Source organism: Maylandia zebra, linkage group LG16, assembly GCF_041146795.1.
Source record: "Maylandia zebra isolate NMK-2024a linkage group LG16, Mzebra_GT3a, whole genome shotgun sequence".
In the NCBI taxonomy this organism is placed as follows: Eukaryota; Metazoa; Chordata; class Actinopteri; order Cichliformes; family Cichlidae; genus Maylandia; species Maylandia zebra.
In genome coordinates, this window is record NC_135182.1 from 2,907,631 (window position 1) to 2,922,656 (window position 15,026).

The 15,026-nt window shown below is 43.9% G+C and overlaps 2 protein-coding genes across 2 annotated transcripts; one reads left to right on the forward strand and one right to left on the reverse strand.

The window, feature by feature from the left end:
* The first annotated feature begins 1,638 nt into the window (after positions 1 to 1,638).
* On the forward strand, positions 1,639 to 5,216 carry LOC143413102 (tRNA (guanine-N(7)-)-methyltransferase non-catalytic subunit wdr4-like). Its single transcript, XM_076875389.1, has 5 exons — positions 1,639 to 1,798; positions 4,283 to 4,351; positions 4,531 to 4,677; positions 4,761 to 4,917; positions 5,178 to 5,216. The coding sequence occupies exons 1-5, from the start codon at positions 1,716 to 1,718 to the stop codon at positions 5,214 to 5,216; spliced, it is 495 nt and encodes a 164-aa protein (XP_076731504.1). The 5' UTR covers positions 1,639 to 1,715.
* On the reverse strand, positions 5,129 to 13,451 carry LOC143412308 (uncharacterized). Its single transcript, XM_076874826.1, has 3 exons — positions 13,197 to 13,451; positions 10,032 to 10,137; positions 5,129 to 7,575 (listed from the first exon to the last, which is right to left on the reverse strand). The coding sequence occupies exons 1-3, from the start codon at positions 13,239 to 13,241 to the stop codon at positions 6,425 to 6,427; spliced, it is 1,302 nt and encodes a 433-aa protein (XP_076730941.1). The 5' UTR covers positions 13,242 to 13,451; the 3' UTR covers positions 5,129 to 6,424.
* Between the last annotated feature and the right edge of the window lie 1,575 nt (positions 13,452 to 15,026).

The following is a 15,026-nucleotide window of genomic DNA, read 5'->3' on the forward strand; positions in this document are numbered from 1 at the left end:
TTAGGATCTTAAAGGCTTTCATGGGAGCACATCTGAAGTGGGTGAACAGCTTGCTCTTGCTGTTAGAACATGTATGTAGACAGACGTGTTTCTGGGACCATAAATTATGCATTAGCTGCTCTTTTTATACCCAATCATGTCACTGACCTGGCCAGTTAACATAATCAGTGGCAAAAGATATTTCTTTTGATGTCACTTACTTTTCCAGCTTTTTGTTCTCCCCACCCCAACTTCGAAGAGCTGACGCTGCCATCAAATTCAAAATGAGAAATTATAATCATGAATTACTGTATTCTGTTTTTATTTATATTTTACACAGTGTTACAACTTTTCTACTTTTGGAGTTGGTAGAGAATTTACTCCAGTGTCCTGTTATATTTTAAGTAACAAGGAGCAGACGGCTGAGTCTATTAAACTCCACTGAGACAGCTGGTGACACAAATCTGAAGGCTAGACCGTCCCCTTTCACAGCCACTCACTTCCAGCATTCTCAGTCTTCGGAGGACTTGGCCCACGTAGACTGTGAAGGCCGGGTCCCCCGAAGGATGCAGCTCCTGAATTGAGAAAAAGCTAATGTAGGCTTTAAGGGTCCTCCTTTCCAGGCATCTGAGGACCAGGTGTCCCACCAACAGGGTCCACAGAGACATTACGATAAAAAGTGTTTTGCCTCAGTTGTTGCCAACTGCGCCGATGTGTCAAGCCATCCTGCACAAAGAGGTGCAGAACAACGCTGTCACAGACATAAATAAAAGGGTGCAGTATGTTCAAAAAAGGGGGAAAAATCAAAGTACAGGTCAGTCTGTCTCCCAGCGAGGGTGGAGCTGTACCAGCTTTGGATGCAATCCCCCGGGTCCCTTGGTTGCCATGGAGAGGGAGTAACACAGTCACTCATACCCTAACATTCACATACATATACTCTTTTGGACATACTGGGGGCAACTCAGGGTTCAGCATCTTGCTCAAAGATACTTTGACACAGGACAGGAGGGGCAAGGGATTCATCCACCAACCTTCCAGCTTGCTTTACTATTTGAGCCACAGCCACAGCTGACAACAGACCCAGTTTCTTATGAGGCTTCTCTGTCACTGGGTCTTATGGAGAATTTTCACCAGCATCTTGCTCTATTTCACAAGGGAAACTGTTTCATTTAGAGCTTGCTTGCGTTGCCCCGTGTATCCCTCCCTGTGGCTGGATGCCATCTCAGTGACATGGTGCAAGTTTCCCACAAATGCCGTTTAAAAAAGTATTCACTGTGGGTATCCCCGTGGGTATGATGGATATGAGCAAAACTGTAACAACAGATGCCATGTTGACAGGGTGGGGCTGCCATGCTGCCAGGCCCCAGTGCTCGAGCTGTTGTACATATTTCTGTACAGCCTGCGTGCGCTGGGCACAATGAGCCATTCACTAAAACAACAGACCCTAAACCTGAACAGCAGCATCACAGCAATGTTAAAATACCTCAATAATAAACTTCCCCGCCTTTCAAGCTAAGCGCTACCTGTGCTGGAAGTATGAGCAGTCTTTAAATCTTAATTTTCAAGGTTTTGCTCCGATTTTAAAGTTATTTTTACTCGTACTTCTTCTCCTGTGGACACGGCCGCGCTTCTTATGTGCGTCCCGTACTCAAGGGGCGTTCCGTGACGTATTTCGTACGCGACAAAATACGGCAGTTTCCCGTCGCACACATGGGTGCCCAGTCGCGTTAAGCATCATGAGTGCTGTAGGTTTTTGTGGAAACTGGATTATTATCACCTGCGACAAAAAACTGTTTGCAGTGCATACAAAGGAAACCAGGTTTGACTTTAAATCTCTTTCATTGGCTCCGTGTTAGAAATGCTCGCAGCTCTTCACGTTAGAGCGAATACACTGGGACATGGACGTATGGTTAGCTTGCTTTTAGGGCTTTCTAAAATAGGAGGTCATACTTAATTATACTGTTTAAAGAAAGTGCTGTTACCCTTACACCCCACCCAACCAAGCGCTCTCCTTGCTCAATCTATACTTGTGGATAATCATACAAGAAAATCTGTGAATATGGGGTAACTCTTGTTTATTGTGTAGAGATATATAAATCATGACACAACGATGGTTTCAAATGATAAAAACCGCCACTTACGAATTACACTTGGTTCCACAAAAACGTGTACGGGGATCACATTTTTGCAGTGTTGCTCCTGCAAACACCAACAGGGGAAGTGATGTAAAACAAGCTGAAAGCTCTCAGCTTTAATTAAAGGGGTTCCTCCATTTCCACAGGCTCAACAGAAACTGAGCCGGCAAAGTTATGAGGGTTATTTGAACATTAGATTAACATCCTCTGCGTCAAAGACTGCTTGAAGTCTGGAACCGATGAACATTAGCGAATAGTTTCCTCCTCTGAGATGCTCTGCCGCCTGCCACCACCTTCAGCTGCTTCAAACCTCTGAGTACATTCATGATGGCATCTTTTGACTTTGGACATCTGGAAAATACTGCTGTAGCTCTCCTGGTTGAGCTGTCTGTATATGAAACACTGAGCTCTTGTTACAGAGGCCTAGGTTTGCTTGGTATCTGGCAGCCTGTGATTTCTTTCTGCTCCTCTTTAAGTGTTGCTATCTACAGATAACATGCTAAAAAGTAACAAATTGTTGGTACATGTTTAGGTGTTCCTCCTGTATCCGAGGTTCGACTAACGGACGAACTCTCCTTTCCAGCACCCTGGCATAGACTTTCCCAGGGAGGCTGAGGAGTGTGATCCCCCTGTAGTTGGAACACACCCTCCGGTCCCCTTTCTTAAAGATGGGGACCACCACCCCGGTCTTCCAGTCCACAGGTACTGCCCCTGATCTCCACGCAACATTGCAGAGGCGTGTCAACCAGGACAGCCCTACAACATCCAGAGCCTTCAGGAACTCGGGGCGGACCTCATCAACACCAGGAGCTCTGCCACCAAGGAGTTGTTTAACTGCCTCAGTGACCTCGCCCCCGGAAATTGGCGGGTCATTCCCCTCATCCCCAGACTCTGCTTCCTCCTCGGAAGACGTGTCAGTGGGATTAAGGAGGTCCTCGAAGTATTCCTTCCACCGCCTGACAATTTTCTCAGTCGACGTCAGCAGCGCTCCGCCAGCACTATACACAGTGCAGGTAGAGCACCGCTTTCCCCTCCTGAGACGCCTGACGGTTTGCCAGAATCTCTTCGAGGCAGTCCGAAAGTCTTTTTCCATGGCCTCTCCGAACTCCTCCCACACCCAAGTTTTTGCTTCAGCCACTGCCCGCACTGGAACGGTTCGCAGCCGAGTGTGAAGCAGCGGGAATGAGGATCAGCACCTCCAAATCTGAGGCCATGGTTCTCAGCCGGAAAAGGGTGGAGTGCCCACTCCGGGTCGGGGATGAGTTCCTGCCACAAGTGGAGGAGTTCAAGTATCTCGGGGTCTTGTTCGCGAGTGATGGGAGAAGGGAGCCGGAGATCGACAGACTGATTGGGGCTGCAGCTGCAGTAATGCAGACGCTGCACCGGTCCGTCGTGGTGAAGAGGGAGCTGAGTGTAAAAGCGAAGCTCTCAATTTACCGGTCGATCTACGTCCCTACCCTCACCTATGGCCACGAGCTGTTGGTAGTGACCGAAAGAACGAGATCGCGGATACAAGCGGCAGAAATGAGCTTCCTCCGAAGGGTGGCTGGCCTCTCCCTTAGAGATAGGGTGAGAAGTTCGACCATCCGGGAGGGGCTCAGAGTAGAGCAGCTGCTCCACATCGAAAGGAGCCAGCTGAGGTGGTTCGGGCATCTGGCGAGGATGCCCCCTGGGCGCCTCCTGGGTGAGGTGTTCCAGGCATGTCCCACCGGGAGGAGGCCCCGGGGCAGACCCAGGACACGCTACAGAGATTATATCTCTCGGCTGGCCTGGGAACGCCTTGGTATTCCCCCGGATAAGCTGGAGGAGGTGGCTGGGGAGAGGGAGGTCTGGGCCTCTTTGCTTAGGCTGCTGCCCCCGCGACCCGGCCCCGGACAAAGCGGATGAAGATGGATGGATGGATGTTTAGGTGTTTGCTCTCCTATAAGCTTTTTTTTCTTTACCAGCCTAATGAAAGTATTATTTCATTTGCATCAGCAACTTGTGTTGGGACAAATTAACATGAACTAAATCCAAATGTGACACTTTTAAATAATAAGAACACAGAAACAAGTCATCTGCCAGCTGTCCTGTTACTTTATTGCTGCTGAAATATATGATTGTTGAGTGGATAACGGGCAGTAAAATTTCAGATGGAATTGTAACTGATTTACTCTCCTTGATCACAGAGATCCATTTGTGTTTGACTGCAGCACTGCTGAGAAGAAGCCTAAGAATACAAAGGATGAGAAGAACAGGTATAAATGGGCTGGTAATGTGTTTGTATTGTGCAAATGAAAATAAGAATATGAACAAGAGAAAAATAGACGCAGAGTAGAAGCAGATTTATGCAGCATTTAGACTGCTGTGGGAAATCTCACAGAAGTTTCCGTCAGGCTTTAGGATATAGCTATAACGTATCTGCTCTGTTCATCAGTGATGGTGGTTCCTCAGAAGAAACAGGAAGTGATAAAGTCCTCGCCTTTGCTGTATCTCCATCTGGAAAGCTCCTGGCACTGACTGATGACAACAAGAGACTAGTTCTGTTTCGCTGTGAGCCTTCATGGCACTACATCAGCATCAGGTATGACTTCACCTCTGTCACTCAGTTTCAGTAGCTTCATCTACTGCACGGAAGTGTTCAGAACGGCGCTGTGTGTCTAACAGGTGGGTGGTGAGGAGGTGCACGTCCCTGGTGTTCACCCAGGCTGAGGAGGAGCTGCTGGTGGCGGACAAATCAGGAGATGTGTACGTGTTCTCGGTGGTTGAGCCACAGAAAGAAGGCGAGCTGAAGATGGGCCACCTATCTATGCTGCTAGCTCTAGTAAGAAACACCACTATCATTCAGTGCCTTATAAATAAGTCTATCAAAAGAAGTGTTTTGGCTGCTGATTCCTCACGGTGGATAAACAAACATGTTAGCAGTATGTGTGTTTTATGTATGCGTTTCCATCAGTCATTTATAGCATGTTGCTCTTGCCTTTAGTGGCAGCTGTCTGACAACATACTGCACTGAAATCTGCCGTTGGGTAGTCATCAGTGTATCTTCCATTTTTAACTGCCTGTTTCTCGCTATTTTTGTAGCAACACTCTACTTTCAGCAGTACAATACAGTTCAACTGATGCTCACGAGGGTATGGTACCACAGTGTGTTCCAACACTGCTTTTATGCAGGCAGAGGGGGAAGTAATCCAGAAAGGTTGGAACACCTGTAGGAATTAGTAGCAGCAGCTTTCAAGGCTTGATCAACCTCCTTTGCTGCACAACAGCCTTAAATTGTTAACCTATGTTGTGTTCCCTGAAAAAGGCCTTTGTGTATAATTCTGTACATTATTTTACAGTTTTGGGTAACTTTTTTTTTGTAAACCTCTGGCAGTTCACCACTTACCTTTGTACATTTTCAAGCTGTTCATTGGACCTGAATGACTTGAACTGCAACAAACAACTGGAAGAACTGTGGTGCTCTAAAACGTTTGACCGGCAGTGTATATTAAAAAAAGAAAAAAAGAAGTGTTCCACATTAGAGTACAGTAACCACTGTAGCACAACTGAAATCAGCTCAACCTGTGTTCCCTATATGTCCACTATATGATCGCTTCAATGTTATTAGCAGGAAATAAGCATTTTAGCCATTCTGTGACTAGAGGGTGTGGGAGGGGTCAGGAGCTGCAGAAAACACTATCTGACATCATGCACTCCAATATAATCGATCCCAGAAAGAACGAAGAAAACTCAATGAAGCTTGTTTCTGTCACAAACATGATATTGTGCCAGTTTTCATGTGCCTACAGTATGTTCCTGAGATGATTTCAGTCTACTTTCTAGTCCCGTTATTGTTTGCCAGCACTAAATTGGCAAGCAGTTCAATCTGCAAAGATGACCTCCATAGAGGTTTTCATCCCGTTTACTTTTTCAGTTCTCTTATGTGGATGAGCAGAACTTTCAGGGAACTTAAAACAATCAACATCAGTGTAAAGTTGGCATATTCTAATGTCAGGAACAACAAACCTCCGACGTTTGTCTTTAACCTGAACATCATTGTTGCCAGTGTTTTGGGGTTTGTCAGAGAAAAACAAGTTGCATATCCCAAAGTACTCTCTAATATTACAGACAAGTTTAAACTACTGCATCTCCCTTATTTATGTTGGGATCAGAGATATTGCTTTAGTTGCTGTAACTTCTAAGTTAATAATGTTTATTCTTATCCTCTTGTCCCACATGGGAAATTTGTCTTGGACAAACGGTGCTAAACATAGTAGCATTCTGATAATAAAACCAACACCTAGAGACGCTTAAAGGAGGCCATTAAATAGAAAACACGGACGATACTTTTAAAATACAACATGAACTGTTACATGTGAGGGAAGCTGCCGCCTGGTTAACAGAGCAACAGCACTCAGACTGTGTTTGGAGGCACAGGCAGAAAAACAATGGTCATTTCTAGAAGAGCCATAAATAAAAAGAGAGGGAGGTAAAGATTTAAGGGTCAGGGTAGTGTAGTGTGTACCCTTAGAGTGTTCAGCTGTGGCCTCTGTCTGCAGTTCCTCTCCTGCAGTTTCAGTTACAATAGGAGCAAGGTCCATCTGCTCCTCGGTGCTCCCTGCACAGACTGAAGCTTCAGCCGCAGCAGCAACTTCAGCAGGACGGGCGTCTTCTGCTCCAGCTTCAGCAGCAGCGTCAACAGCTTCAGCAGGACGGGCGTCTTCTGCTCCAGCTTCAGCAGCAGCGTCAACAGCTTCAGCAGGACGGGCGTCTTCTGCTCCAGCTTCAGCGTCAACAGCTTCAGCAGGACGGGCATCTTCTGCTCCAGCTTCAGCAGCTTCGCCTCCAGCCACAGGAGCAGCTTCAGCAGAGGAAGACCTTGGGTCTTTTAGAGCCTCACCAATGGCTTCTATTTGAGCATCAACAGGAAATGCAGCATCTTTTGTCACTCCTGCAGCAGTTTTGGCTGAAACGTCAGACCCAGTCACCTCTCGAGTGATGATTTCTGGGCCTGACTTCACCAGCTTCTCAAAACCAACACTGGGTACAGTCACTGTAGCTTGAGCTGCTCCTAAGGGTGCTGGTGTTTCTACACCAGGTGTGATAGGAGCCCCATATTCATTCTGAGCTTCGATAGTGCCTGCCTTTACTCCTGTGACTGTGATCCTCTGGGGTTCTGCCTCTGGTGCAAAGCCCTTGATTTCTTTCTTCTTCTCATCCTCAGAGTCAGAGTCCGAATCGGAGTCGGTAGAGTCTGAATCGGAGTCGGTAGAGTCTGAATCGGAGTCGGCTGCTGGTTCAGCAGCTACTTGCTCACTGGCAGCAGTAACAGGAGTGATGGCTTGTGCAGCTACAATGCTTTCTGCAGTGGAGACAACCGCTGGTCCCGTTCCATCCACAGACTGTGCTGGGAAACATCCAGGCCCTGAAAGTCTAACTGGGAAGGCAACTGCTGTCTTGTAGGCTAACAGGTTTGCTCTCTCATCTGGAGCCTCTGTTGCTGAAGAAAATGGTAAATATAACATGAACAGTTAAATAATAAAATAATATATTCAATTTGATTTGTGGGTGTGCATTCACAACTCCTCTTAGATACTTTTAAATCCCACTTCGAATCAAATGTACTTCCCCAATCCCAGAATCTGGAACTGTTACCTCACAAACCTATTGTATACGTAACAGAACATCGTTTAAACATTTGATGTTTTCTGACACATCTTACAATTTTATGAACAATATAAGCTTTTTTGAAAAGTGTTACTAAAAAAAGAAATGGCAGGGAAAATATTTTGTAACCGATTAGTTTAACAGGCAACAGGTCAGTGACATGATTGAAGAGAGCATCTTAATGAGGTCGAATTTCTAAAGAAGCAAAGATGAACAGATGATCACCAACTTCTAAAAACTGCCTCTGCAAACTGTGGAACGATTTCAGTATAACGTAAAATTATGGAGACTTTGAAATCGCGTCAGTTCATGGTATCATCAAAAGAATCAGAATTAAGAGAATCTCTAAGCAGGTACGTGCTGCAAACAAATACTGGATTTTTAGGGCTTCAAGCTCCACAACATTAAAACGGGCATGAACACTGAAGAGAAGAGGGACGACCCAAAGTCTGCATCTCTACACTAAAATAGGAGATGGGGAATTTTGATTATCAAGAAATAACATGTTTAAGATCATTCAGAATAGCGTCGTACAAATTTAGAAAATTGGCTATTAGACAGAAGGACCACAAAACTAACAACATGTCACAGAGTAAAACAGCAGCAGCTTTCTCCCTTACAGACTTCTAGTGAATTCAATTAAAATGATTCAAATGTACCACATGCTCTAAAATGTAAAAATCATATGGCACATTGTCTGTGAAGGTTCTCAGTCATCCAGGTCATCGTAGTCAAAGGAGCTTGCAAAGAAAAGCGTCTGGACTAGGGCTGCCACGATTTGTCGACTAGTCACGATTACGTCGACTATCAAAATCGTCGACGACTGATTTAATAGTCGACGCGTCGTTTGAAGCTTTGTAAGATCACAAAAGACGCAGGAATAAGTGGCAGGATTTAAGAGTGTAATAACGGACTGAAACAGAAGATGGCAGCATTGCATATACAAGGATGCCAGCTGCCGTTAAACCCCGAAGAAGAAGAAGAAGAAACAGCTGTGTCCCAGAATTCATAGCGCGGCCCAGCGCAGTTTCCAACAATGGCGGCAGCTAGTTAGTTTTAACTTTACTCTTATTATTCTTTCTGGGTCACAAAATAAACGTTTAACATATTTTCAGGCGAGAATGTAGCTGTGTAAACCTCAAATATCTGCTCAGTTTATCAGGACACCACATATTTTCAAAAGCGCTCCGACGTTTTCGGAGACATCTGTTACCCACTAGCTCGTTAGCGAGCCGGGGGCTAGGCTCACTAGCGCCGCGAGAACACCGGACTCCCCGCAAATCGTTTTCAAACCCACCGCCGTCTTTCGCTACTCAGGTTAAATATATATGAGTCACTTAGATAACTTAAAATGTTATTGTTTGGCTTTTTTTAGTATTTTATTTGTTCCTGAGTAAATCAGTTTGTCTGAGATTAAAGTTATAGTTTTTACACAGCTGAATAAACGTCAAGCAGACAACTGATTATCAGAAGTGTGAGATGCTCCAGAATATACCCCAGGACACTGGGGTATATTCTGGAGCATATTCTGGGGTATATTTTAGATAGCAAGGAGTTTATTAAACTTCACCGAAACAATCTGCAAATTTCATTAAAATTTAATAAACTATCATCTTGTCTTTATTTTTAGTTAGCACAGACCTTAAACACTTAAAGCTGTAAGCTAATGATAGTTATATAAGAGCAGATGCTGCTGGTGCAATAAGCTGTAGTTTTACGTCCAATGGATGATGATCTGATTAGTCGACTAATCGCAAAAATAATCGGTGACTAGTCGACTATCAAAATAATCGTTTGTGGCAGCCCTAGTCTGGACCTCTTTGAGTTACTTGAAGACGTTTCACCTCTCATCCGAGAAGCTTCTTCACCCGAAACTCTGGCTGATTGGGACCCACACCCAGTTTCACACCTTGGCTCAGGCGATTAGAGGATCATCAGGGGGTCCTTTTGTCCCTCTGTGGGGGGAAACTCCCACTAGGTTTATATCTGGGACTCTCCACCATTTGACCTTAGAACTGAAGAAGCTTCTCGGATGAGAGGTGAAACGTCTTCAAGCAACTTAAAGAAGTCCAGACGCTTTTCTTTGCAAGCTCCTTTGACCATATGGCACATTAGCTTCACTGTGGAAAGAGGTGCATGTTACGCTTTAAAGGCATCATAACTGAAAGTACACATATACTCATCATGCACATATGCATTATTGTATGAATGAACAAAAGCAACCACCCAGCACAACTTAAAAAGCCACAGCGTAAAGCAGTTAACAGAACCCAAAGGTCTTTTTCTTGCCTGCACTCTTGGTCTTCTTCCCAGGTTTTGCTGGTTTTTCAGTCTTGGTGCAGAACGAAGCAGCTGGAGAAGTCCTCAGGATTCCCAAGTTCTCCAACTGGAGACGCTGCAGAAGAGAACAAAACATTGTCCAGTGAGAGTACAGAACCACACATTCAGGCTCGTTTTTGTGATCATTTCACTGGTTCTCGCAGTGTCCTATTTTCTTAATCCTGTCTGAAAAGACCTGACACACATTAACTTCTTTATAGTCACTTTAAGTCTATCTGCACCATTTTTGCATCCACCACCACTAAGCATTTATTTATCTGACCAATTTTAAAGTCTGCCACGAAGAGGAAACTGCCTGAACACCATCAACACTGTCCACCGTGAAGTGAGTTTTACATTGTCATGGTCTGAGAGGGTGCTGACCTATTAAGAAACCTCTGGTCTACCTCCAAATTCTCCGACTTCACCTCAAACCACCTGAAACTTGGACACACTAGGGCACGGGTGTCAAACTGCAGCCCTCGAGGGCCGGAGTCCTGAAACGTTTAAATGTGTCCCTGCTGCAACACATCTGAATAAACTATGATCCTTAACACACATCAAAAGTGTTTTTAGAATGGATAGAGCAGGCTAACATCACACTGAGGCTACGTTCACTCTGCAGGTCTTAATGCTCAATTCAGATTTTTTGACCAAATCCGATTTTTTTGTCTGCTCGTTCACACTACAAATAAAATGCGACAGCAAACGCGCTCTAGTGTGAACGCTCAAAGCGGCCGCATGCGCAAAAGAAGACGTCACACACAACGCGCTCTGTTTAGACCCAGAACAACAGCATGTTTGACTGATGGCCTTAATGTAAAGACTTCAGACTTTACGTTTTCCAATTTTTGCTTTAAGTTATTTTGTTATTGACATAATAATGTAAATAACCTAATAATGATCCTTATTGCTGTTTTAGAGGAGCGCTGCTTCAAAGGATAGCTGCAGATTTCTGTCAGAATCTGCAGATTATACAGTACAAATAAAATGTTCACGTTTCTCCAACGCTGTCTTCCCAACAGTTTCACTGACATCTACGCTGGATGGCCAGGAAGCGTTCGTGATGTCTTCTCCGGAGCTGATAATTAGTGTCTGTCTTGTGTCAGTGACGTAAAAGACGGATTTAATGCGACATGACCATCAAACAGCAGTCGCTTTCTAAAACATCAGATATGTATCGGATTCAGGACCACATACGAAAGTGACCCAGATCGGATTTGTGCCGTTCACACTGTCACACCATGATCGGATAGATGGGTCGAATAGGGTCACAAAAAAAAAAAAAAAAAAAAAAAAAAATCGGATTTGATGCGCTTTCGCCTGCAGTGTGAACGCAGCCTTACTGAATGTCCTTCCCAAAGATCCCAACTTCAACCTTATTGAAAATTTGTGGACTACACTTAAAAGTTGGATCCATCCCAGGAATCCAACCAATTTAAATAAACTCTACCAATTGTACCAGAAAGATTGGTCATATAACCAGCCAGAATTATGCCAGAGGTTTACTGGTGACTACCAAAAGCATCTGGTTGAGGTGTCAGTGTTTGCATATATTCAAGCCAGTATGTATATTTTTGACTGTGTATGGAAAATCCAAAATAAATTCAAACTTTAAAGCCATTAAAGATATATGCTGTACAATCATTCCACCCTGGAAAAAAGAACAAGTCAAATTAGCGTGACATTCATGCCCAGTGATGAGCGTATATAAACTTCTGACCTAAACTGTACACACTGCTCGTTTTGAGCGCTCTTATTTAGACTGATCAACTGTAACATTATAATCATCTTCCTAACATAGTGTTGGTCCTCCTTCAGCTGCCAAAACAACCCTGACTTCAGGCCGAGGCATGGACTACACCAGACTCCTGATGGTGCGCAGTGGAATCTGGCACCAACATGTCAGATCCTTCAGGTCCTGTAAGCTGCGAGCTGGGACCTCCATAGATCTGACTTTTTTGTCCTACACGTCTCACAGATGCTCGACTGAACTGAGATCTTGGGATTTGGAGGCCAAGTGAGCGCCTCAAAATCATTGTTGTGAACCATGAACCATTTCTGAACCTTTTTGCTCCGTGGCAGCATGCATTACCTCGGCCATCAGAGAATACCCACAAAGATTCACGTTTTCCCAGCAGAACTTTACCCAAAGCATCACATTGCCGTCACACTAGGAGATGCTCTGACCCCGTCGTCTAGCCATCCCACTTTGGCCCTTATCAAACAGTCAAATCCTCATGCTTCCCCGTTTCTTCCTGCTTCTAACACATGATCCTTGGGGAGAAAATGTCCACTTACTCCCAAATATATTCCAAATCAGGTCAGCAAATCAAAATTTTACTTCACATGTCAATGATCATAATGTTATGCCTGATGAGTAAATTCATCTATTCATAAAATCAGACTGTGAAGACATTTTAGCTTTATTATGTTCGTTTATCACCTATTTTATCAAGTCACCGAGGAAAGGTGTGAGTTGGGGCTGACACGCCTGGGAAGGGTTCTAAAAGTCGGTCCCAAGGCCAACACTCCCAAACACAAGCTAAAAACATGTATAAAACATGTATACAGTCAAGTGCAGCAGGGAATGCTGGGACCTCTACAAAGGAGAAACCAAACAGCCATCCCACAACATGGAAGAGCCACCACAGCGTAAGACTCAGTTGTACACCTGCACATAAAGGATGCCGATGTTCACATTTTGGACCAAGGGACAAAAAGTACGTGAGGACCATCATCATCATCATCTGACAGGAGCCATCAGCCACCAACAATTCAGTTTTGTGCCTGTATGCTGTGCAATCCATCCCCCCTAAGAAAAAAATCAGTCCTAACCGTGATAAAAACCGGCTTAAACTATCAGAGCACAGAGATCATTTATTTCCCCTTTTTCAAAGTGGTTCGCCTCTTTCCAATAACAACAGGAACAAACGATGTGACCTGTAACTGTGACAGTTTCAGGGTCATGTGTCGGTGCTGCGGTTGGCCTGTCCTGTTCCGACAGTTGCCGTCTGGTCTGTACTACAGACGCCAGCGTTGATGTGACTGAGTCCAAGTGTTGTATCTGTACTAGTACAACTAAACACGACACCGATACAGTAAAACACTGAGAGCTAGTACAGTTCTTGTTACCTTGAGAGGACCCAATCGTCCTATGCGAAACAAGAAAGTCGCCATTTCGTGTTCCCAATATTATTCTCCGGTCGGAAACTGGGCTTAAATACAAGAGTTCCGTGATACCAATGGAACTTTGAAAAACAATGTTTTGATTTTAAAGGATTTAAAAGCGACGTGATTCGATAGGCCTTCTTTTTACTTTTACTATATAGTGATTTAGGTTGTGTCAGTACAGACATTTGGAGGCTTCTCCTCGTGTAAATAAGCGAGACTCACTCTTGTGGCGGCGCCACAGCGGATCACCTGCCTCCATCTATCCCCGTGGAGATGAAACCCATCTCCACAGTGACACCTGCTGGCCAATTTGGCTGTGGTCACAACTGCTTATTATACTGTGACTGTGAATAACTCAACACAAATTTCGGAGAAATCCACACAAACAACAAACAAAAATATTGAGACTGTTAAAGACAACAAGCTGTGACTGTAATGGATTCTCCCTCTGTTAACAATCGTGCTGCTCTTTACAATAAATCAGTTTATAAAGTAAAACACACAGAGAGGAGACTGCTGTGTTTGCTGCAATAAGCACACAGGTTTCCAGCTGCATTTCCAAGTAGGATTCAGCAGGTCAGAAAACCCTAACACTGGCTGTAATGGCTCCACATAGGGAGAAGGATCGACTCCCAGCAATTTCTATTGTGGGCTTCTGTAGATTTTCTTTATGCACATGCTGTAATCTGCTGACCTGCTGCTCTCTGTGTCCTTAAACAACTGAATTTAACAAGATGTCAGCAGTTTCATCCCCCACACTGACACTATACAGTTTATACTGTCTTTACACTTGACAGTGTACAGCTGGAGTTCAGTGAATTAATCTAAGCATCATCAGCTTAAATACAAATTCATCTCTGCCAGACTTGATAAAACCTAAATCTGAGCATGAGCACCACAGCCACTGTGTATCCGTACAACACAGTGCTTTACTGTGTTGTACACACTCACTACAGTTACTGGACTCTACACACTGTCACTTTAAACAATGCCACTTTGAATGCTCACTGCACAGTTTTGCACAAACTGTAAATGCTAAACTATTTGTTTTAAATTCTCCATAATTTTTAACACTTTTAGTATTTTTATTACAGTTTTAATTTTAGTATTATTATTTTTTCTTTAATATACCTGTTTACTTTATATATGTTCATGTAAAGTTGGGGGACACGCGTCTAAGAATTTCAATAGGACTAAATGTTGCTACAATGTTATCTGTATATGACAATTTGTATGAATAGTCTGTGGGCCACTGTTGCTTGTGCTGTACAAAGTAAGCAGCCAGGGCGGTGAAGAGGGAAGATATACGAAAGTACCTGGAGAGCTGAAGTGAAACTGACTGTTAATTGTAATGAAAAAATGTCCACGACAGATGCTGTCTATGCTTTTCTTGCTGTATTTAGTTTTACATCTGCTCCCAGCGATGTACAATTAGGATCTTAAAGGCTTTCATGGGAGCACATCTGAAGTGGGTGAACAGCTTGCTCTTGCTGTTAGAACATGTATGTAGACAGACGTGTTTCTGGGACCATAAATTATGCATTAGCTGCTCTTTTTATACCCAATCATGTCACTGACCTGGCCAGTTAACATAATCAGTGGCAAAAGATATTTCTTTTGATGTCACTTACTTTTCCAGCTTTTTGTTCTCCCCACCCCAACTTCGAAGAGCTGACGCTGCCATCAAATTCAAAATGAGAAATTATAATCATGAATTACTGTATTCTGTTTTTATTTATATTTTACACAGTGTTACAACTTTTCTACTTTTGGAGTTGGTAGAGAATTTAC

Bases quoted from the DNA above. Each gene is read 5' to 3' on its own strand.
- LOC143413102 (XM_076875389.1), top strand. From the start codon at position 1,716: ATGAGTGCTGTAGGTTTTTGTGGAAACTGGATTATTATCACCTGCGAC. The intron at 1,799-4,282 runs GTTTGACTTTAA...CCTTGATCACAG, and splicing joins GTGCATACAAAGGAAACCAG to AGATCCATTTGTGTTTGACT. The intron at 4,678-4,760 runs GTATGACTTCAC...TGTGTCTAACAG, and splicing joins TGGCACTACATCAGCATCAG to GTGGGTGGTGAGGAGGTGCA.
- LOC143412308 (XM_076874826.1), bottom strand. From the start codon at position 13,241: ATGGCGACTTTCTTGTTTCGCATAGGACGATTGGGTCCTCTCAAG. The intron at 10,138-13,196 runs GTAACAAGAACT...TCTCTTCTGCAG, and splicing joins GACGATTGGGTCCTCTCAAG to CGTCTCCAGTTGGAGAACTT. The intron at 7,576-10,031 runs GCAAGAAAAAGA...CATTTTCTTCAG, and splicing joins GAAGAAGACCAAGAGTGCAG to CAACAGAGGCTCCAGATGAG.